This window comes from Micromys minutus (genome assembly GCF_963924665.1).
Source record: "Micromys minutus genome assembly, chromosome: 1".
Classification (NCBI taxonomy): domain Eukaryota; kingdom Metazoa; phylum Chordata; class Mammalia; order Rodentia; family Muridae; genus Micromys; species Micromys minutus.
The window spans coordinates 222,237,467-222,261,976 of NC_137969.1; the positions used below are offsets into that span (position 1 = coordinate 222,237,467).

A 24,510-nucleotide genomic window follows, 5' to 3' on the forward strand; every position below is an offset into this window, starting at 1 on the left:
TTGCATATCATTTCAAGTGGCACAGTGAGATCTCATATCATCTTGCCAGGATGGAAATAATTTCTTTGTATATTCAATCCATACTCATATGGTAACCGACAGTCACGTAGAAGCTGTCGTTGTTACTAGGTGGGCTATCATAATGTTGTAGTGCATGTTTTCATGAAGTCCTTGGTTTGCTTAATAATACCACAAGTACGAAGGCAGACATATTAATTTCTTACTATTTATTATCTATAAATTAAGCATTACGGAAGGTTTGTATGTTTGGGAAAAATTGGTAGTGTATATAGTTTCAAGCATCCACTGGAAAAGAGTTCCCAAATGTATCTCTGATGGGTAAGAAGGAGTTACTCTAAACCTAATTTTAGCTATTCTTAGGCCTGGAAAAATGAGTATCAGTTTCTTTCCTTATTCCTGTGATACCTGATAAGAAACAACTTAAAGACCAAAAGTTTATTTTGATTCTCAGTTTGATAGCACAGTCTACTATGGCAGGAAACTCATGTTGTCAGGGGTGTTAGGATGCAGGTCACATTGTTTGCATTCAGGAGGTAGAGATGAATGCAGGTGCTCCTCTTGTTTTTTCCTTTTTATTCAGCCTGGGACTCCAACACAGAGAAAGGTGCTGAGTATATTTCTTTGAGTCTGCAGTCAAATCTTTTTGAAAACACCCTCATTTAATTGACTTGTTGTTTCTAAATCTAATAAAACTGACAAAGAAATGACCAACCAGAAAAGCGAGTTTAGACAAATTTCAAATTATTTTTGTCTGTGAACCATATTAACCCAGGACTAGACTTCGCTGCAATCTCTCTTACTCAAGTTTATCTTGAATGTTGAAGTTTCACCATCAGATTATTCTTGTATGAATTATAATTGTACTTGCCCTGGAGCAAAGTTTTTATGTTTTAGCATTTTGAGTCAGAAATAAATAGAAAACTTCTATGTTGTAGTTTCCCTGATAGCAAATTTAAGACAGACTGAACACCCTCCCTTTTCACATAATAAATAGTTTTATGATTAGTAGGAGAATCCCTCTGGGAAGTGCAGCAGCGCAAACACAGACATCATTTGCTCATAGCTGACTGACTGATGTCTACTCTACTGTACCCATTGTCACCGGGCATCTATACCCCTATTTTGCTGGTATCTAATCTTGCCTAGCCTTACATGGCCTTACATGAAACCACTGTACTCACTGTTCACTTGACCTCTATTCTCACTTAGATTTCTTGACACTTTCATGACAAAAGCAAAAGACAGAGAAATTTCCAGCTTTGGGGATCTTATAGGGAACATAGCTCAGGTGTAGAATTCCTGAAAAACTAAGGGCTTCTGCAGAATGCTTTTTTAATCACTATAATTCCCAGTGATAGGCTACAACTTTCCGATCTGATTTTATTCAGACCTTTAGCATAGAAAACTACATTTTGTAGCATTGTAACATCTAGACATTGTTGAGTTTCTGACAAAACAATATAAATTTAACTTTCTTGTAGTGTCTGATTATGAGAGGGGTTTGGAGGTTTAAAAATCAAACTTGGTAGGAGGAAAGTAGTGTGATATATTGGTAATCTGACTGATTGCTGCACCTTATGTATTTCTATGCTAACATGTTGACTGTGGGTATTAATAGATTCATGTGTTACTTCATTATGTGTATGTTGTGCAGTGGTTAAATCTAGCCCCCTTAATATACCTTACCCCACTTTCCCAACATCTACCTAGCACTATTTTATATTAAAGTTGACTTTTTAAAATCCTTCACATATAGAAGAGACATGTGGTACTTACCTATCTGTATTGGTCATATTTTACTCAACACCATGTTCCATCTATCTTGGTGAGATAGACAGGATTTCACTCTCCTTTATAGATGATACTAGCTCCCTCACCGCACCCCCTTCCCAAAAAGCTCAAAATACCCAAGAAACCATCCACAGAACTTATGAAGCTCAAAAAGAAGGAAGACCAGAATGTGGATGCCCCAGTCTTTCTTTAGAGAACAAAACAGGGGAGGAAATACAAGGTCAAATAGAGAAGCAGGGATTGAAGAAAAGATGTCCAGAGACTGCCTCACCTGGAGAACCACCCCATATGCAGCCACCAAACCCAAGCACTATTGCTGATGTCAAGAAGTGTTTACTGACAGTAACCAGATATGGATGTCTCCTCAGAGGCTCTGCCACAGTCAAACAGATACAGATGAGGATGTTTGCAGCTAAATATCAGACTGAACACAGGGACCCCAATGAAAGAGCCAGAGAAGGGACGGAAAGAGCTGAAGGGTTTGCACCCTCATGGGAAGAACAACACCATCATCAGCCAAGGCACTGAGGTAGAGGGAGTGATTGGGAGAGGGAGCACCTTCATGGAATCAAGTTGAGATGGAGGAGGGAGGGGAGCAGAGGGAAGGTGTAACATTTGAAATGTAAATACAAAGAATATCCAATTAAATTGAAAAAAAAAAGAAAATACTCGGATCTTCATTTCAAAAACTGGCTACATTTGTAGGCTTTGTATTTTCTCTTGTCTTTTTTTTTTTTCTTCTTTTTTGTTATTTTACTTATTGACATTCCAAAAGTTTCCTTCCTTTCTGGTCCCTCCTCCCTGAGTTTTTCACACACAACCTCTGAGAGGATGCTCTTCCCTGGGGCATCAAATTTTCAACAGGATTAAGCTCATCCTTCCACTGAGGCTATATACAAGGCAGTGCTCTGCTACAGCTGTTTCTGGGGCCATGGACCAGCCCACGTATGTTCCTTGGCTTTTGGCTTAGTCTGTGGGAACTCTGAGGGGTCTGGGTTGTTGACATTTTTGTTATTCCTAAGGGGTTTCAGTTCCTTTCAGCTCCTTAGGTCCTTCCTCTAACTCTTCCATGTTGGTTCCTGATCTCAATCCGATGGCTGGCTGTAAGGATCTGCATTTGTCTCGGTCAGTTGCTGGTAGAGCCTCTCAGAGGACAGCTATGCCAGTCTTCTTTCTGCACACACAATGTGGCCTCAGTAATAGTGTCAGGATTTGGTGTGTGTGCACATGGGATGGATCCCAAGTTGTACCGGTCACTGGGTGACCTTTCTTTCAGTCTCTGCTCCATTTTTGTCCCTGTATTTTCTTTAGACAGGAATAATTCTGGGTTAAAAAATTTGAAGATGGGTGGGTGGTCCCCTGCCTAAACTGGGGGCCATAAATATCTACCGGAAGTGGTCTCTTTTGTTCCCATCTCCGCACTGTTGGGCATTTTGGCCTAATGTTTTCCCCACGGAGTCCTGGTAGCCTCTCAAATACCAGGTCTCTGTTCTCTCTGCTCCTTATCCCTCACTGTTGCACATTACATCTTCTGGCCCTCTGACCATCACTCCTGTCTATTCCTCTCCCCCACCACCACCTGTGTAAATTTGATGGTGGGGAAGGGGTTGTCTGGTCTGTCTCAATTATGTCATCAATGAAAAAATAAGGAAGTTTTAAAAATTTGTTTTTTATTCACAATATCTTAATGTGCTGGCAAGTTTTATGTCAGCTTCACTCAAGCTAGAATAATCTGACAGGAGGGAGTCTCAACTGAGTTAATGCCTCCATAAGCTCAAGGTGTAGACAAACCAGTAAGACATTCTGTAAGTTATTGATTGATTAGTTGAGGGAGCAGCCTTTTCTGGGTGGTGCCACCGCTGTCCTAGTGTGGTCCTGGGTGCCCTATGAAAAAAAGTATGTTGAGCAAACCAGTAAACAATAGTTCTTCATGGCCTCTGCATCAGTTCCTGCCTTCAGTTTCCTACCTTTAGTTTCCTGCCCTCTTGAGTTCATGCCTTGGCTTCCCTTAAGGAACTGTGACTTGGGATATGTAAGTCAAATAAACCTTTTCCTCTCTTAAGTAGTGTTGGTCATGGTGTTTCATCACAGCAGTAGACACCCTAACTAAGACTCTTGTTTCTTCCCATCCTTACGTAAGGGTATGCATCTAGATTGATCTTGTTCCTTAGTTGTTGTTACTGATGTAACAATAAAAATGGGTATGCAAATATTTCTTTGATATGCTGATTATATTTCCTACAGATACCAGGTATGTATTTAGAAGTGAGATAACTGGATCATGTGATTGAACTGATCTATATTCCTACCAAGAATCTGAGAGTTCTTTTTTCTTTAAATCCGCATGTGTACCCGTGTGTGTGTGTGTGTGTGTGTGTGTGTGTGTGTGTGTGTGATATTAATTAGAGTTGGAATGATTGCCACATTGTAGTTTTATTTGCATTTTCCCATGTCAAATGATTTTGAGCACTTTTCTTACCTTTAGTCATCTAGTTGTTTGATCATTCTGAATTCCACAGAAGTTGGGATAAAATGAATTGGCAAGGCTTAGTATTTTTATAAGTAGGTTTAAAAATAAACTGCTTTTTAAATTTGCCAATTCATTAATAAATTCAGAACTCTGTTTGCAATTTTACAGAATTGTTAATTTCTAAGACCAGAAACCTTAGGTAGAGGCAAATACCCATTAGCTCAGCACTCTATAGAGACTGATGCAAGAAAGTCACAAGTTTGAAGCCAGGCTGGACTGTGTTGCTGGAGCCTGTGTTAAGAAAAAAATACATATAAAGAGGAGAAAGGGTAAGCCACAACATTTTTGTAGAGATTTTCTTCCAAATTAGGCTTAATGTGTGTTTTTTTCCCCAATAGAAGTTATAAATATCAATAAAACTTACTCCTTTTTCCCTAAGCATGTACATATACACACATGTTCACTTTAATTTTAAAGCCAGACAGAGCAAATTGGGTTTACTTCTTTTCTCCTATAAGCATTTGCTAATAGATTGGGTTTTAATTCTACTGTGCCATCTTCAGCAGTAACACTGTTATTTAACACTGAGACTTACAATAGGTTTCATGACCATTACTACTTGATGAGTAGGAGAAATGAGTGAATATAAAGCCTATGAGATATGTAGCACTATGAGTGTGTTGTGACTGAGGTTTATAAAACTGAAAATATTGTAAATTTCCAACTGAGCTTTAAAACACAGAGATAGTTAAAGGTTTTTGTGCTTCTCAGTTCAAATCATAACTCCATGTGGTCAGTATGTTAAGCAGTTTTGCATTACTACAGTGAAATATCTGGAAACAACCAGTTTTATACAGATAAGAGACTTGTTTACAGGCTTGGTAATGTCTAGCTCAGTTTCAGCAGGAGTCCTCACAGCATTATGGTGGAGATGTGTGTGGAAGAGCATACATGGCCAAACAGGGAGTCTGAGAGGGAGGGAGAGAGGCAGGAAGAGAGACGTGGGTACAGGTAGAGAGAGACAAACTATGAGTATGAATATTGTCACATAGCTTCTTTTGAGGGTGCTCCTCACTCAGAAACTTTAGGAGCTCCTTTAAGATAACCCTTCCCATTCTATCACCTCCCAACACCCTGACCTGAAGATTTAAGACTTTAATAGGAGTGGACCCTTGGGGACACTCAGAAAACACAATGGAGCCATGGAAAGTAGTAACTTTAGCTCAGTAACAACAATGATAGAAAAAGAGCATTGTGGGCTGTATAACAGTTCAGAGGGGGTTCAGTTTGATAATATGAAAAAATTATATTTGAAAGTACTCTTTGTATAACTTAGAAGATTGATTTATTAAAGAGGCAGTTAAATTTTTCTTCTATATGAAATTATTTTTATCTTAAATAATAATAGAAAGTATAAAAACTCATAAAACACTACATTTTAGATTCTCACGATGTTCAAAAAGTGTGAAAATGGTAATAGCTAAGCTCCAAAGTGTCCTGTAAGTAGGTAATATTGATACCAATAAACCTAAAATCCTTTGGAAATGACCCATTGTTTCAAAGCACATTCAAAGTCATTCTTTTAATAACCTAGGCTGAATAGTATAAACTGTATTTAAGATTTTAACTGTCATTCTCAAACCAAAAATTGCTTTGTATTTTAAATGTGTTATCATATATCCATGGTATGATCATTGATGGTCCAAAGGGTTTTCTGTAATTTGCCAGTATTTATTTAGTAAATGAACAAACATTTAATTAAGAATCAGAAATAAGAGCTACCAAGTCTCAGGCCTAGATAATTATCTCACAGTTGTTGAAAACTTATTTCAACACTTATTAAATGGTTCTTCTGATTGGTCAATTCTATTCTTCAGGGTCTTACAGGGGACTGAGTACTAGAAACTTTTTAGGCCTAGCCTCCCTTACCACATATTCCTGGATGCCCCCCCCCAGTAACTCCTTTTTAGCTGTATAATTATTATTCTGCAGATTTCATACTGTAAATGGTGTAAAACAACTTTCTGTGAGTTTTAGAATCAGGACCCTCGAGTTGAAGGAGGAAATGGAAAGGGAGCAAACGAGAGAAGGAAGGAGCCAGACTGAGGGAGGATTCTAGGATGTTGGCTATTTAAAAGTAGGTTAATCTAGGAAAGCTTTATGGAGACTATGATATGTGAATGATATTTGAAGGATATTTGGTTGGTTTTGTGACTGAAATAAACAATGAAACCATTAGGAAGGGACCAGATGAAATTATGGGCTAAGTTGTATGGGGTCATATCAGTCAAAATAGTGACTTTGCCCTTGACTCTTGAGTGATTTGAAAGGTCAACTAAGTATTAAGTGCAAAACATAAGTGTTTTTTGAATATTAATCTGACCACTGTGGATAAACTACACATAGGCAAGACTGGAAGCTGGGAGAATTGTCAAAGAGCTGTTATAATAATCAGGTGTGAAAGATAGTAGCTTAGTCAGTATCATTACTGATAGGGATTAATAGTAAGTAACTAGTTATATATTTATTTGCTGACAGATTGGGCTTTTTGGAGAAAGAGGAATGCTCTTTTACTTTCTTTAAAATGAAGTGAAGGCCATTGGTTCTATTTAATGCAATATATACCAGTTCTAAGCTATCTCTTTGTAATTTACAGAGTATTTTAATTTATTGCAAGGAAATCTAACATATTATGATCAAAATAACTGATGGTTCACCCCACTCTCATCAATGGACAGATCATGGAAACAGAAACTGAACAAGGATGCAGTAAAATTAGCAGAGGTTATGAAGCAATTGGAATTAATAGGCATCTACAGAACATTTCATCCTAAACAAAAGAATACACCTTCTTCTCAGCAACCTCACGGCACCTTCTCCACAATTGACCATATAATCAATCACAAAACAAGCCTCAATAGATATAAGAAGATTGAAATACTCCCATGCATCCTATCAGATCAACATGGTCTCAAGCTGGTCATTAATAACAACAAAGACAACCAAAAGCCCATAAACACATGGAAACTAAGCAATGCTCTATTAAATGAAAGCATGGTCAAAGAAGAAATAAAAAAAGAAATTAAGGATTTTCTAGAATTTAATGAAAATGAAAACATAACATACCCAAACCTATGTGATGCAATGAAAGCAGTACTGAGAGGAAAACTCATAGCTCTGAGTGCTTCCAAAAAGAAAGTGGAGAGAGCTCACATCAGCAACCTGACAGCACAGCTAAAAGCCCTAGAACAAAAGGAAGCAGATATACCCAAAAAGAGTAGACGGCAAGAAATAATCAAAATTAGGGCAGAAATAGACCAAATAGAAACAAAAAGAACCATTCAAAGAATCACCAAAACCAAGAGCTGGTTCTTTGAGAAAATTAACAAGATTGATAAACCCTTAGTCAGACTAACTAGAGGGCAAAGATAGAGTATCCAAATTAACAAAATCAGAAAGGAAAGTGGAGACATAACAACTGAAACTGAGGAAATTCAAGAAATCATCAGATCCTACTACAAAAGCCTATACTCAACAAAGCTAGAAAATCTAGAGAAAATGGATGAATTCTTAGACAGGTACCAGATACTAAAGTTAAACCAGGACCAAGTAAACCATCTAAATAATCCCATAACATCTAAAGAAATAGGAGAATTCATCAAAAGCCTCACAACCAAGAAAAGCCCAGGTCCAGATGGGCTCAGCAGAATTCTATCAGACATTTATTGATGACCTAATACCAATACTCTCCAAACTATTCCACAAAATAGAGTCAGATGGAACACTACCTAACTCATTTTTCGAGGACACACTAACCTTCATTCCTAAACCACACAAAGACCCTACAAGGAAAGAGAACTTCAGACCAATCTCACTTCTAAACATTGATGCAAAAATACTCAACAAAATCCTTGCAAACCAAATCCAAGAATACATCAAAATAATCATTCACCGTGATCAAGTAGGCTTCATCCCTGGGATGCAGGGATGGTTTAATATACAGAAATCCATCAATGTAATCCACCATATAAACAAACTCAAAGAAAAAAAAAAAACACATGGTCATCTCACTAGATGCTGAGAAAGTATTTGACAACATTCAATTCCCCTTCATGTTAAAAGTCTTGGAAAGAACAGTAATCCAAGGCCCATATGTAAACATAATAAAAACGATATACAGAAAACCAATAGCCAACATCAAACTTAACGGTGAGAAACTAGAAGCAATTCCACTAAAATCAGGGACGAGACAAGGCTCCCCACTCTCCCCCGACCTATTCAACATAGTACTGGAAGTCCTGGCCGGAGAAATTAGACAGCAAAAGGAAATCAATGGGATACAAATTGGAAAGGAAGAAGTCAAAACATCACTATTTGCAGATGACATGATAGTGCACTTAAGTGACCCCACAAATTCTACCAGAGAACTTCTACAGCTGATAAACAAGTTCAGCAAAGTGGCTGAACTCAAACAAATCAGTAGCCTTCCTCTATTCAAAGGACAAACATGCGGAGAAAGAAATTAGGGAAAAGATACCCTTCACAATAGTCACAAACAATATGAAATAACTTGGAGTGACTCTAACTAAGCAAGTGAAGGACCTGTATGACAAGAACTTCAAATCTCTGAAGAAGAAAATCAAGGAAGATCTCAGAAAATGGAAAGATCTCCCATGCTCATGGATTGGAAGAATCAACATTGTAAAAATGCCCATCTTACAAAAAGCAATATACAGATTCAATGCAATCCCCATCAAAATTCCAATCCAATTCTTCATAAAGTTGGAAAAAGCAGTGTGCAATTTCATCTGGAATAATAAAAGACCTAGAATAGCGAAATCCATCCTCAACAACAAGAAAACATCTATGGGAATCACCATCTCTGACCTCAAGCTATATTACAAGGCAATAGTGCTAAAACTTCATGGTACTGGTACAGAAATAGGCACGTGGATCAATTAAATAGAATAGAAGATCCAGAAATGAGCCCTCGCATATATGGTCACTTGATTTTTGACAAAGGAGCTGTAAACATTCAATGGAAAAAGGACAGCCTATTCAACAAATGGTGTTGGTCCAATTGGCACTCAGCATGCAGAAGAATGAAAATAGACCCTTTTTTATCCTCTTGTACAAAGCTCAAGTGTAAGTGGATCAAAGATCTCCACATTAAACCAGGTACACTGAAACTATTAGAAGAGAAAGTAGAGAAAACCTTAGAACACACAGGCACAGGAGAAAATTTCCTGAACAGAACACCAATGGCTCATGCTCTAAGGACAAATATTGACAAATGGGACTTCATGAGATTGCAAAGTTTCTGTAAGGCTAAGGACACTGTCAAGAAAACAAAATGGCAGCCAACAGATTGGGAAAAGATCTTCACCAACCCCACATCTGCTTGAGGTCTAATATCCAAGGTATACAAAGAACTCGAGATGTTAGCCACCAGAGAATCAAACAACCCTTTAAAAAACGGGGTACAGAGCTAAACAAAAAGTTCTCAATTAAGGAATATTGAATGGCTGAGAAGCATCTACAGAAGTGCTCAACATCCTTAGTCATCAGGGAAATGCAAATCAAAGCAACCCTGAGATTCCACCTCACACCCGTCAGAATGGCTAAGATCAAAAATTCACATGACAGCAGATGCTGGCTAGGATTTGGGGAAAGAGTAACACTTCCCCACTGCTGGTGGAGTTTTAAACTGGTACAACCACTCTGGAAATCAGTCTGGCAGTTCCTCAGAAAATTGGACATAGTACTACCTGAAGACCCAGTTATTCCACTTCTGGGCATATATTTCAGAGAAGCTCCAACATGCAACAAAGACACATGCACCACAATGTTCATAACAACCCTATTTATAATAGCCAGAAGCTGGAAAGAACCCAGATCTCCTTCAGTAGATAAATGGGTACAAAAATTGTGGTATATTTACACAATGGAGTACTACTCAGCTATCAGAAACAAACGACTTTATGAAATTCTTAAGAAAATGGATGCATCTAGAGAATATCATCCTGAGCAAGGTAACCCAGTCACAAAAGAACAGTCATAATATGCAGTCACTGATAATTGAATACTAACCCCAAAAAGCTCTGAACACTCCAGAAATAACTTACAGACTATTTGAAGTTCAAGAAAAACAAAGGCCAAAAAAAAAAAAAAAAATGAAAAATCATTATGCTTAATCTTTACACACCATGAAAACTTTCACTATTTCCAGATTATATCTTGTTATACATGTACTTTATGCTCAGTGTAACTAGTAAGATTTTATGGCATACTTTCTAACCTTAAGAAAAATCAAGTACTGACAAAAATGTATTCATATACTGTTATACAAAAATCCTTTTAAAATCTGTACATTTATCTTTTTTTTTTACAATAAAGTTGTTCAATTTTAAAAACGCATCTTAATCATCACATTAATTTTGATGTGAGTACAGCAAATATGTCCCAAGGTAAAAAATCTGGCTATTTTCCTACTTTTGTTAATAATGATTTATTGGAACAGCCACACCCATTTCGTTACTTACTGCTTAAATCACCTTTACTGCTACACAAGTAACAGAGGCTGTTCTCTTTGGAAGCAGGCACACTGAAACTTTAAGGACACAGAGACTAGCATGGCCTTTGTACAAGGGAGACATGAACATCTATGAAACATCACAAACTTGAAAAAACAAAAGCAACAGAGGCTCACACAACCTAACATCTTAGTGCTCGTTTCTTTAAAGAAAGAATTGGTTAATGCTTTATTATTTAGAACATTGCATGTGATTTATGTCGTTTTTCCTCTCGTCTTTTCCCAGTTAATGTTAAGAAGTGTATGAAGTGATCAGTGAGGACACGGTGGATTCACACACCAGCCATGTTTGCTGGGTTACATTCTTTATACTTCTGTTTGTTTTTTTTTGGTTGTTTGTTTTTGTTGGTGTGCTTGATTGGCTTGTGGGGAAAGTTATGTGTCCTTTTAGGCCAAAAAGAATTGCTTTAGGGATGAATTGTGGATGGTAGAGAGTTAAATTTTAAGGTTCATAGTATTAGTAGAAAATAAAAGACAAAATCCATCCTCTACCTGAGCATTAATCTTTCAGTTTAGCTCCTATATAGTTTTGTGTAATCCAGTGAAACAATCAAAATAAGTGAACCTCCAATATTGCTTACTTTCACAGGTCTATCATGACAGATCTATACTACCTCAGTCAAACAGATGGAGCAGGGGATTGGCGTGAAAAAGAGGCCAAAGATCTGACAGAGCTGGTCCAGCGCAGAATAACGTATCTCCAGGTAAGAAGCTTAGGTTAAGAAATAAATCTTGAGTGGAAAAGAACATAATAAAATAAAAAGTGAAAATAACTTTTGCTTTTAAAAAGTTTTTCTGGTGCTTTCTAGAAAAATGAATTACTTACCTTATATATTTATTCAAAGGACAGTCCATGACATGTTTCTGTATATTTTAAGCATCTGTTTTCATATAGTTAAATGGGGGCGATCAGGTGTTTAAGGGGTCACTAAAAACCAACTTGGTGTTGGTGTGTTCTCTTAGTCTCATAGTCCCATGACTATTCATTAGAGGAGTCTCAGAATGAGAACCATTTTACCTCCTACAAGGGGGAAGTAATTATCTATTATCAACTAGATCTCCATTCAATGAGCTGCAGACAGATGGTCATCTCCTTTACTAATAAAATAGAAATAACAGTGGTTTGTGAGCTTCCACACATTCATTAAACTTTGAGCCAATGTATTTAAACTATGGTCAGGTTATCATCAGCTCTGCACACTATAACAAGTACCTGCCACTTGCTTCATTTTTATCTCTCTTTTTAAAAATCTACTCTTTGGGCTACATTCTATACTTTGGTATTATAAAAGTAAGCAATATTTCATTACTTTTAATCATGCTACATTTAGGGATGCACCACTGTTGATTTATTTATTTTTGCCTTTTGAGAGATACTTAATTATCTCCAGTTTGAGGCTATTATGAATAAACTCTTTTGAACATCTATTACAAATGTTTAAATGGGCATATGCTTTTATTCTTTTTTTAAATACCTCAGAGTATGATGTATTTTTTTTTCAGATTGAGAAAGTTTATTAGATTTTTCACTCATTAAGTAGACACATTCATAATACTTTTGTTTTCTATAATAAATTGTTTTTTGTAATAATTCAGATGCTCAGGAATCGAATATTTTCAACAGTTAATAGATAAAGAAAACATCAGGTAGTCATAGTTTTAGCTTCACTATCTTTATTGAAAATTAATTTATTGTACCTCCTCTGGTTTTTAATGGGAATAATGTGATAGAGGAAATACTGGTGTATTTTAATATTCTAGAACAAGTATACCAGCCCTTAAAATATTGTACGTAGTATGTTTTTCTTCTTTGTAATTAAAAATAAATATTTTTCACATAATACCCAGGTATACCCTGATTATGATTTCCCCCCCTCTTCTCCACCCAGTTCCTCCCCTTTCCCCTCCCATTTATATTTATCTCCTTTTTGTCTGTCATTAGAAAACAGGCATCTAAGGGATCATAATAAAAATAAAATAAGAGAAAATAAAAACAGAAGGAAAAGAACCCCCTAAAGGCATAAGCAACAGGTGTAGATGCAGAGACACACTCATCAGCACACTTGAGGAATCCCATAAAAACACAAAACCTGAAGTCATAATATATGTGCAATATAAAAAATAAAAATGAATAAAATTAAACATAAAGGAAAGGAAGAGTCCTGACATGACATTAGGAAGCAAGGAACCTCCACAGATGTTTTTGAGTTTGTTTTTGTCAGCCATCTACTAGTGGACATGCAGTCTACTCTTTAGAGTAGTTTGTTTCACCAGTGAGACTCCCTTGGAGAAAACTAAATTTTCATTTGTAAGTGGTTATTAATTGGAGATAGTTCCTGGCGTAGGGATTGGGGCTTGTGTTTAATTCTCCTTTCAACTCTAGGACACCGTCTGGTACTGGTTTCAGAAATGGGTATACCATTCACATTCTCTTTTTCTTAGATTATGGATGTGAGATCAGAGGACAGCTTGCTGTAACTGTTTCTCTATTCTACCATGCACAAGCACCTTTACCCACTGATCTACCGTGGTGTCCCTGTTTACATTCTTAACCAGTTCTCCCACATCCTCTCCAACAGTTGGTATAGTCAGTCATATTCTTGCATTTAATAGTAATCCATCGGTTTAGTTTGTATTTTCTTTTGACTGTAGTTGGATATCTCTTTATTTGGTTATTTACCATCTTTGTGTCCTATTCTGTGTACATGTTTGTGTGGTGCATGCTTGTGGCAGTGAACACACTCTGATGGGCAGGGTCAACATCAGCTGTCACTCCTCGGATGCTTATCACTGTTTTGTTTTGTTTTCCTTGAGACACACCATCATGCCCTACTTTTCTTCACATTGGATAATTGAAATTGGATAGTATGATTTTTCTAACCTTGTTCTTCTTTTCAAAATATTGTCATAAATGCTTCACATTTTATTCATATTCTACAATAAGAATATTTTAGTATTCAAGTATGTAAAATACAGTTGAATTTTATATATTGGTCTTATATGTTGCAATTTTGCCAAAGTAACTTACTAGGTCAAGTAAATTTTCTGCAGTTTTTATCCAGTTTTCTACGTACATTACTATGTCATTTGCTTTTATTACTTCATTTTAAAATTTGGTAGCATTTGGCAATAGTCTTTATAATTCTTATATTTGAGTAATAAGTTTACTTTAGGCATGGTTTACTCCATTCAGCTGTACTCCATTCAAAGTTCTTGCCAAAGGGATTTCACAGTTTAAACATTTTTGGCAAGAAAATAGATATTTTTGACATGTTTAACGAGCTTCTGAATTTGCAACACTGTGCTTTCTATATCTCACTACTTATATTTTAAGTTTATTTCTTATATGATCACATCTTAATTATCAATAATAAAAAGATTTTCTGTGACTTATTAAGAATTGCATATGAAGTGGTTCACATTCGTGGTTCTAGAAATAGAAAAACTGGTAATAATGCAGTTGTCACTTCTACCCAGTTTATCAGAGAGTGTACCAGAATACCTAAAGAATGTCTTACTCTTTTAACTTACTTGAATGTAAGCCAAACTGTAATTGGGATTCATCAACCTTTGGTGTATTTGTTCAACATCTTATTCTAAAAGTTTCCCAGAAGTTAGAAAGGATTCTACAATTCTAAAACTGATTATGTCATAAATATGATTTAGTGACAAGTTGTAAAATCAGGCTCCCACATGCATGTGATCAGTTAAAGCAAAATGATCTCATTACAGTGCTGAAAAGATTTTAACAGTTACATTGACATTTGAACCAAGGTCTTAAAGAGATCACAAAAACATTCATTGGGGATCGAAACAATGTGGTTGCTTACTAAAATAGGAAATGCAAATAAAATTAGAGTCCCATCATACCAAGAACCAGGAAAATCTCAATTTAAATGATGAATGATAATCTGCAGACACCACAAGAGACAGCACAGATATTGGGAATTGTTTTACAAAGATTTTACAAAAACTGTAACACTACAAACTCCCTACTAACAATTAGTGGCTTGAAACAAGTAAAAAAAATAAGATAGAAAGCCTCAGTGAAGAAATAGAAGGAAAAAAAAAAACCGAGTGGAAAATTTGGTAGTGAAAGCAGAGACTTCCAGGGGCTTGGAACAGTAGCTGTAGCCAAGAGGGGTACAGGAAGGTAAAGCCCTGGAGCAGCAGTGAATGACGGTGTTAGCAGACACCTAGGGGCATTTGAAACAGGAATAAAACATGTTTATATTTTCATCTTGAAGCCCAGAAGAGAAATTTGGATGAAAGATTAAAGAAAATATTTGAAGAATACAAATTTCTCATTACTCCTATTGAATACCGATACTACAATCTTTGATCTACAAATTATTACCCTGTTAAAGAGAATGAGAAGTCACAGAGAAGAAAAAAATCTTTACAATTCAAAGATTAGACAAAGTCTTGTATGTAACATGTATTGCAACCTCTCATTCCAATAGCAAGAAACAATCTCATTGAGAAATACGCGTAAGTTTTCAACAGACAACTTCATTTGAGATATATTGATTAGAAATAAGCATAGGAAAAAATGTTCAATAGCTGTTAAGAGAATGCAACTTAAAGATGTGAAGAGATAAAATCTGTCAGGATAGATAAAAGTGAAACAAGCCTCTCCTCCCATAATACCAGATATGTGAAGTGACTAGATCTCACTGGTTGCTTATGGGAGTGTAAAATAGTATAGCTCTTCTAGGAAAGTTTGCCAACTTTCTATACTAATTATATATAACCCTGCCATATGACCCAGCAAACACATTCTTGGTTTTCTTTTTTTGTAGAAAAATTCATACTCATGTTTACACAGAAACCTATATACTCATGCTCATTGTAACTTAATTTTTAACAGCTTCAAACAAAACAACCCAAATGTCAGCCATTCAGTGGACCGATAGGCTGTGGTACAGTGGAAGCAATACAACAGAATACTACTCATTAGCAAAATGAAATGAAGTAGCTTCACTTGAATGGATCTCAAAAGCATCATACTGATTGATGAAAATCCATCTTCAAAAGCCAAGTACTGTTGTCACTTTTGTATAGAGTATAGGTCACTGCTTTCCAGGAATTAATGACTGGAGAATATGACTCAGGAGGGTTAATCAGTTAGGAATACTCACTGCTTTTACAAAGGACCCAGGTTCTTTCCCCAGTACCCACTTGGCAACTTACAACATCTGTAACTTCAGTTCCAAGGGATCTAACAGCCTCTTCTGGCCTCTGTAAGTACCAGGAATGTATGCATACATGAACACACACACACACACACACACACACACACACACACACACAGGTGCACGTGGTTTTCATTTTGGTTTTTTTTTTTTTTTTTTTTTTTTTTTTGTTTTGTTTTGATGGAACAGTTAGTATCTTGATTATAGTAATGGTTTCACAAGTCAGCACATGTTTACTATCAGAGTACATGTAAAAATGTTAAACTAGGGCACTAAAATGAGATGGCTCTGTAGGTAAAGAGACTGCCATCAACTCTGACGACCTGAGTTCAGTACCTGGGGACCACATAGTAGAAGGACAGAACTGACTCCATAGGTTGCCTTCTGACCCCCTTTGTACATTGTGGCAAAGAGAATCCAATGCTACTTGAGAATAATTTTCTCTGGACTTACTCAAATACTGTTTTTTAAAGGGTGCATTTAAGAGCACTTTCTTTTCTCAAATCATCTTCACATAATTAACAGTGCTCTAATTTATTTTATTTTTTTAACTGTTCAAAATTTTAACATCATATTTAAATAGTTTAACATACAGTAAATTACAGTAAATTACTGTGTACCTTCTACAAAGTTTCCCACAAGGAGAACCTATTATTCAACTACAGTACATGTTCAAAACAAGAAAAAAGATATAACAATACTAGTAACTAAATTTTGGCTTTGTATATATTTTCACTTTTTAAAAAATGTTTAAATTTTATTTTTATGTATACTTTTTAAAATGTTCTTTTATTATTTATGAGGGTGAAAGGGGAGAGAGGAGAAGGAAAGGGAGGGAGGGAGTGAGGGAATGAAATTGCAGGAGTTCCTGGACAGGAACAGTCATGCAATTTCTTGTGCTGTTACTTTGTTTCATCCCCCTCATGGCTGGGCTAACTAACTGGCTTGTCTTTGCTCTTCTCCCCCGCCCCACCCCCACCACCACTCTTTTTCTTTCTGGTTTTCCTGCCTCCCCCATCCACACAACCCCAAAACCTGCCATATCATTTTTAGTCTTGATTTTGAGGTAAGAAAGTCTAATGAAACACCTTAAGTAAAATGAGAGAGTTTTATCTTAATTTTCTAGGCATGCTGTTTTTTTTTTTTTTTTTTTTTTTTTTTTTTTACTACTGAGAATTGGGATGTAAATTTGGAAAAAGAAGTTAAAGTATTTAAAAAATTAACTTGCACATTTTTATAAAAAATGAACGGAAGTTGATGTAATGTTTCTTCTGCTTTTGGAAGGAGTTTTGTTTGCATTGTATACTAAAGCGTGACCTTAGACTTGATTTACTTCACTAATCTCTGCCTTTTCTTGTGGCCCTTATGGGAGCAAATTTTTACCAAGAGTGCCTGGTGTAGTGTTCTCCGAGTCAGAGGCGGTGAGTGTTCTTGTAACAGTCACCTGAACAGATAAAAGGGTATAGCTCTCTCCTAGAGTAACAGCAAAAGAAATGGTTCTCATTTGTTTACTACTTTATATTAGATATTTAGAACTTCTTTTAGAAATTGGTTTAGAATGTTTGATAGAGATTCAAAGGCAAAGAGCTAAAGTCTTTAAAATATATATAAAATAAGCCAATTGCTGCTTTACTTAACAAAGTAAGCTTTTTTCCTTTATACTGAACAGTAACTATCTACCTTTGATACAGAGTGCCAGTCTGTAAACTATTGGTATCTTTTCAACTGTGTATCTTGATGTCTTTCCTTCATTAAGTTTCCACACTTAAATTTTACAAAATACTGCAGGGAAATTAATTTCTTGAAGCACTCGGTAGCCTGCTTGGGCCTGAGCTGTTGCAGTGCACTGATACTGGAGCAAACTGTTCTTTGCTGCAAGGTGGAAGGGACACCTGCTCTGTCAGCTCACCTCTGCTAGGGAAAGAGTCTTGTTTAGTATGTCCAGAGCCAGTGATTTGCAGTCTTGTCTTTTAAACATGAGAATGTTTTTTCTTTCAGTTCCACGGCTATTAACTATGGCCAGAGTCTTCATTTTAATTACCAGCATGCAGCACTTCAATTCTCTTAGTTGCTTCATTACATTTTCTGCATTGGTTTTGAAAATAATTTTAGAGAAATGAAATTAGCTTGTTTCCAATACAATGAAATGCTTTTAGCACAGTATTAATGAATCTTTTTTTCATTATCAACACCAAGCTAGATATTGCAAATCTTTTTAATCAAGCAAATTAAAAAATTGTTTATATTCTTGTGATTAGAGTATACAAACAGCATGGTAAAATGTAATGTACCTGTTTATACCAAGCTTTCTCCCATTGAAAGAGGAGCTGTCTATGTCTTAATGCTTCCCAGTGTAAGGAATGTCCTGAAGAGGGAGGTGGAAGGTTCCCCACATTATGATTCTTAATTAGTACCCTATAAAAGTAGACAACTATGTGCTCTGAGCCTGCATTTCTTGCTGCCTCTTATATTGAAGACATCTTGGAAAAGGTAGATTGAGAAACGAAAATTCATAATTCTGCCTTGCCACCTATAAATTTAGTATTGTGAGTGTGAACATCTTTTTTGTCTTTCAAACAGATTCAGTTGAGCTAATAGTGTTTCTTCTTTAAGACATGTAGGGATATTATATTCCGCTTATATTGACTACATGCTTTTATTTGTTTCTTATTTAGCCATTTTATAATATTTTGGTCAAGTATAAAAAATGAGAAATTTCATTGTGAGTAAAATTTGTACTTCAAATAGGCTTTTGTTTATTTGTGTATGGGGAAATATTAAATAGCAAAAAATCTGTGATTTAAGTGAAAGTGTAGCTTAGTGATAAGAAGCTCAGCATGCACAGAGTTCTGAGCTCAGTCCACAATATACAGTTTGCACTTACACAGGGTCAAATAGTGTCTTTCAGATTATATGAATAAGTAAGAGCATATTTAAAGTAATTATGAGTGTATAGTATCTCATGTAATTTTATAGTATTCCTGTAGTGAGAGATTGATTGACAGGCAGAGATTTAGAATTGAGATAATTTTTGTCTCAATTGAATTGAGTTGAGTTGAATTGAATTGAAGCAAACCCCACCAACAACAACAAATCCAATTCCTGAAGCCTCTTCTTCCAAAGCTCTTTTATTTGGTAATTGTCTTGAATTTTTATTTAGGTTAATCATGTCATTCTAAAATTTGCACAGTTATCTTTATTGTAAAGAACTGACACTTGCATGTCTGCGAATCTTTAAGAAAATCTTATACAAACAGCCTTGGTGGTAAAGGCCAGGAATCTCAGAATCTCAGCTACTTGGGAATCTGAAGCTGCAGGTCTACCTGGAAGGCTCGACTACTCAAATTGTGATCTTTGTCTCAAACAAAATAAAAGAATAAATACGAGGCGGTGACAGGAGGGTTTCCACAAGTTTGAAACTGTCCTGATCTATGGAGTAAATTCCAAACCAACCAGAGCTACATAGTGAGAAAGTGTCAAAAATTCAAGCAAACAAAAACAACAGAAACAGACCACAAACTACTAACTAAATAGATGAAATATAAAAAAAGAAGGCTGAGAATATAAGGAGTAGGGTCCTTTCCTAGCATGCAAGAGATCCTAGGTTCGTTCCTCAATATCTTACACACCCGCACGCACGCACACAAGCACGCACGCAAGCACGCACAAGAAGAATGATGTGTGTTTATGTGGAAAAGCCATGATTTATGGCTCATATTTTAACTTTGTTTTTACAGTAATTCTCCAGCATTGAATAATTTTAAATGTATCTCCAATAGAGTTTCATTCTATCAGGATAAGTTCCTGTCAATTTGATATATAACTGTTCTTAAAAGAAAAAAAATCCCTTTCCATTTGCCTTCTCATTTCATATGTATAATAAGCTATGCCTTTAAAGCCTTGACATTAATGATTGCAATTTTATTCAGAATCCTTTTAGTCCAGCTGTAAGTGGATTTTTGCCATCTATTCCTTAATTCTTTCTTGATTTACCACAGTACCAGGATATTCAAATTGTGTATTTCTAAATTGTATGTTTTATTTCGTCAACCAGGGTTTATTGGATATAGTAAATCATTAATATTTCTATAAAACATCTAAGTTTTTTCCCTTTTAAAAAATATTTATCTTTAATTTTTTTTTTACATTCCAGTCAATATTCCCTTCCAGTCCACCCTCTGACAGTTCCACATCCCATTCCTCCTTCCCACCATCACCAAGAGGATGTCCCATTCCCCATACCCACCCTACCCTTTAGGCCTTCCTACTCCCTGGGGCCTCAAGTTTCTTCTCTCACTGAGGCCAGACCAGGCATTCTTCTGCTGTATATGTGTAGCGGGCCTCATACCGGCTAGTGTAGGCTGCCTGTTTGGTGGCTCAGCATCTGAGAAATCTCAGAAGTCCAGGTTAGTTGAGACTGCTGTTCTTCCTATGGGGTCGCCCTCCTCCTTAGCTTCTTCCAGCCTTTCCCTAATTCAGTCACAGGGGTCTCCAGCTTCAGTCTGTTGATTGGGTGTAAGTATCTGCATCTATTTCAGTCAGCTCTATCTGAATCTATTTCAGTTGAGCCTCTCAGGGCAGCCCTGCTAGGCTCCTGTCTATAAACATACCATAGCATCAGTAACAGTGTCAGGCCTTGGAGCCTCCCCTTGAGATGGATCCCAGTTTGGTCCCTCACTAGACCTCCTTTCTCTCAGTTTCTTCTCCATTTTTGTTCCTTCAGTTATTTTAGACAGGAGCAATTCAGGGTCAGAGTTTTTGACTGTCAGACAGCAACCCCATCTCTCCACTTGATGCCCTGTCTTTCTACTGGAGGTGAATTCTACAAGTTCCCGATCCCTGCTGTTGAGAATTTCATCTAAGGTCTTTCCCTTTGAGTTCTGAGAGTCTCTCACCTCCCAGTTTCTGCTACATTCTTTTATTATTATTATTATTATTATTATTATTATTATTATTATTATTATTATAATTAATTAAATACTCACAGCTCAATCTCCTGTTCCACTCTCCAACAGTTCCCCATCCCATTCCTCCTCCCATCCTCATCCAAGAGGATGTTCCTATAACCCCACACTTCACTAGGCCTCCACACCTCTTGGGGTCCCAAACTTCTCAAGGGTTCGGTATGTCTTTTCTCACTTAGGCCAGACCAGTCTAGACCAGGCAGTCTTCCACTATTTACTTGTCAGGGGGCTCGGACCAGCCAGTGTATGCTGCCTGGTTGGTGACTGAGTGTCTGAGAGATCTTGGGGTTCAAGTTCGTTGAGACTGCTGGTCTTCCCATGGGGTTGTCCTCCTCCTTAACCTCTTCAGCCTTTTCCCCCAATTCAACCACAGGGGTACCCGACATCAGACCACTTACTCGTTTTAAATATCTACCTCCATCTCAGTCAGCTGCTTGGAGGGCTTCTTGGAGGGCAGCCATGCTAGGCTCCCATCTGTAAGCACACCATAGCATCAGTAATAATATCAGGCCCGGGAGCTGACCTCTGAAATAAATCCATATTTCGGCTAGTCACTGGACCTCCTTTCCCCCATGTCTCCTCTCCGTTTTTGTTCCTGCAGTTCTCCCAGACAGGAACAACCCCAGGTCAGAGTTCATGACTGTGGGATGGCAACCCTATCTCTCCACCTGATGCCCTTACTTTCTACTGGTGGTGGACTCCACCAGTTCCCTCTTGCTACTGCTGCGCATCTCATCCAAGGTCCCTCCCTGTGAGTCCTGAGATTCTCTCACTTCCCAGGTCTCTAGGACTTTCTAGAGAGTCACCCCACCTCCCACCTCCCGAAGTTGTATATTTCTGTTCATTTTACTGGCCCTTGGGGCTTCACTCCTAGCTCTCCTGCCCCAATATCTGATCATATCTCTTTTCCCCTGCTCCTCCCACTCCCCTTTCCCACCAGTACCCTCCCTCCCTCTGCCCTCTGCTTTCTTCTCCCTTCCAAGTAGAATTGAAACATCCTCACTTGGTTTGTTAGCTTTCTTGAGTTCTGTGGATTGTGTACTGGGTATTCTGTACTTTTTTTTGGCTAATATCCACTTATTAGTGAATATATAGCATGCATGTCCTTTTGGGTCTGAGTTACCCCACCCAGAATGATATTTTCTAGTTCCATCCATCTGCCTGCAAAACTCAGGATGTCCTCATTCTTTATGGCTGAGTAGTATTCGATTTTGTAAATGAACCACTTTTTCTGTATGCATTCTTGTATTGTGGGACATCTGGCTGTTTCTACTTTCCGGCTATTACAAATAAGGCTGCTATGAACATAGTGGAGTACATGCCCTTACGGCATGTTAGAGCATCTTTTGGATTTATGCCCAGAAGTGGTATAGCTGGGTCTCCAGGTAGATTGTAGATTGTGCTGTTAAGTTGTCAGTATATGATCTCTGCAATTTCTTTTTGCTAGCACTTACTGCTAGGAATTTTCTTCTTAGCATTGCTTTCCTTGTGTCTCATAAGTTTGGGTATGTTGTGACTTCATTTTTGTTGAATTCTAAACAGTCCTTAATGTCTTTCTTTATTTCTTCCCTAATCAAGTTATCATTGAATAGAGAATTGTTGAGTTTCCATGGGTATATGGATTTTCTGTTGTTTTTGTTGCTATTGAAGTCTAGCCTTAGTCACTTGTTTTCAAAAGGAATAATCCCTCTTTATTACCTGAGAAATGCCTACTTGATTTTCTAGATCTTTTATTCTGGTAAACCAGATCTTGTGCTATAAATACAAATAACTTTTTTTGTTTTTTCTTGTTTTCTACATTTTGTGAATATTTATGATTTTGAGTTTTTTATACTTTTATATATTAGTATTTTGGTAAAACCAAAGATTATGTTGTTGCTTTTCTTTGTTTTTTTCATAGCCTTTGTTCTAGTCCCTCAGTTTCTCTTGTCATTTTCTGCTTTGGAGTCCTTCATTGAGTACCTTTTACACACAGAGCCTTCTTTTCAGAATCAAACATAGTAAGTGTTTTTCCTTTTTCTGTTACCGATGACATACATGAAAAATATAGTGAATTTCTTTCAGTAAAGTCTAACACACATTTTTTTGTTGCATATATACAGATGGCAGTCCTTTTTTTAAGTAAAAGCTCTAGGGTCCACACTGAAGGCCAGACGATTGGCTAATTATGTTCTCTCACATTTATTCCTTAAGACAGAAGAAATAGAGTGTAGTTTCTAAGAACATTCTGTGTTAGCTTTGTAATAGTCACTTCATTTAAGATGCCTCAAAGAGTTGTTTATCAAAACATATATGGGGACGTTTTATATATATATGATTTTTAGAGATATTTAACTTTCATATTTGTTATGAGCCATAAAAAAATTGGCAAATAATGTTTATTCACTCCTTTGAGAATTTGCTGAGTCTGTTATAATGCCTCAAAACACTTTGAAAACGTCTTTTCCAGGATCTTTGTCTGCTGGAATAAAGGCTATGACAGTGCCCTTGATACAGCCTAGTCCATTTCCCCGTACACTGTACTTAGTAAACCAGCTTTCTTAGTAAACCAACACCCCTCCTCCCCAAGCACGCTGTGTGTGTGTGTGTTTGTGTGTGTGTGTGTGTGTGTGTGTGTGTGTGTGTGTGTGTATGTGGTATATGTGTGTAAGTAAATTTCTTTAATTCGCATATGATAATTACATTTTTCTGGTCCTCTCAAGCCTTTTGTTGCTATAGTAACAAGGATAAGATAATTTTCTCAAGAGTCTGTCATGAGTTCGTAGTCAAGTAAAAGAATCTGCAATTTTATGCTTGATTATGGAAACAACTTGAACAAAATCTAGAAGAATCTTTTACAGAGTTTCAGATTCACTAATGCTTTAGCTCGAGGTTTTTGGTGATCTCAGTTCAGCTTTGATATAAAGATGCTTAACACTTGTGTGCCGTAAAAGGTGCTTCAAAAGGTGATAATGTTCTATTTTCCTTTCTTTGGATTCCCTTCAGAATCATTTACAGCCTTACTGTCTTAGCTTTCTAAGTAGGGCTTTTACTAACAGAGGCTTGCTGGTTGTGTTAGTCAAGATTTATAGTAATTGTTTCTTGATATGTGGGGGGCTAGGATTCTATTTCTAAAAGTGTGCATCTCCTTTCAGAGGGATAAAAAACAGCTTGGAAACTCTAGCTAAGGGTCTTAACCAAGAACAGTCATTATGATAGAATAAGATGACTAGGAATATTTAGTAACAGCTCATCAACATTAGAGCAGAATTGAAATTGTACAATGGAAAACAATAAATTTCATATTAGACAAACATCTGCTGTTTCTGGGGAAATATAAAAATATTAAAATGAGCCTCTTAATTAAAAAAAAGTAACATCACATTTTCAGGACAGCCATAATGCAAGGGCTGTACATTCACTTATGAAAATTGCTAGCGGCTGTCATCAAGTTTGGTATAAAGAAGTCCAATAACTGATATTTTATAAATGTTGAAT

At 36.7% G+C, this 24,510-nt stretch overlaps 1 protein-coding gene across 3 annotated transcripts in view; it reads left to right on the forward strand.

The window, feature by feature from the left end:
- The window catches only part of FUT8 (fucosyltransferase 8), a 242,547-nt gene that overhangs the window by 163,763 nt on the left and 54,274 nt on the right, over positions 1-24,510 (forward strand). For all 3 annotated transcript variants that reach the window (XM_080924792.1, XM_080924791.1, XM_080924793.1), the window contains one exon: positions 11,464-11,578. In XM_080924792.1, the coding sequence (XP_080780918.1) occupies positions 11,464-11,578 (115 nt within the window). The remainder of the gene's footprint in view (positions 1-11,463; positions 11,579-24,510) is intronic.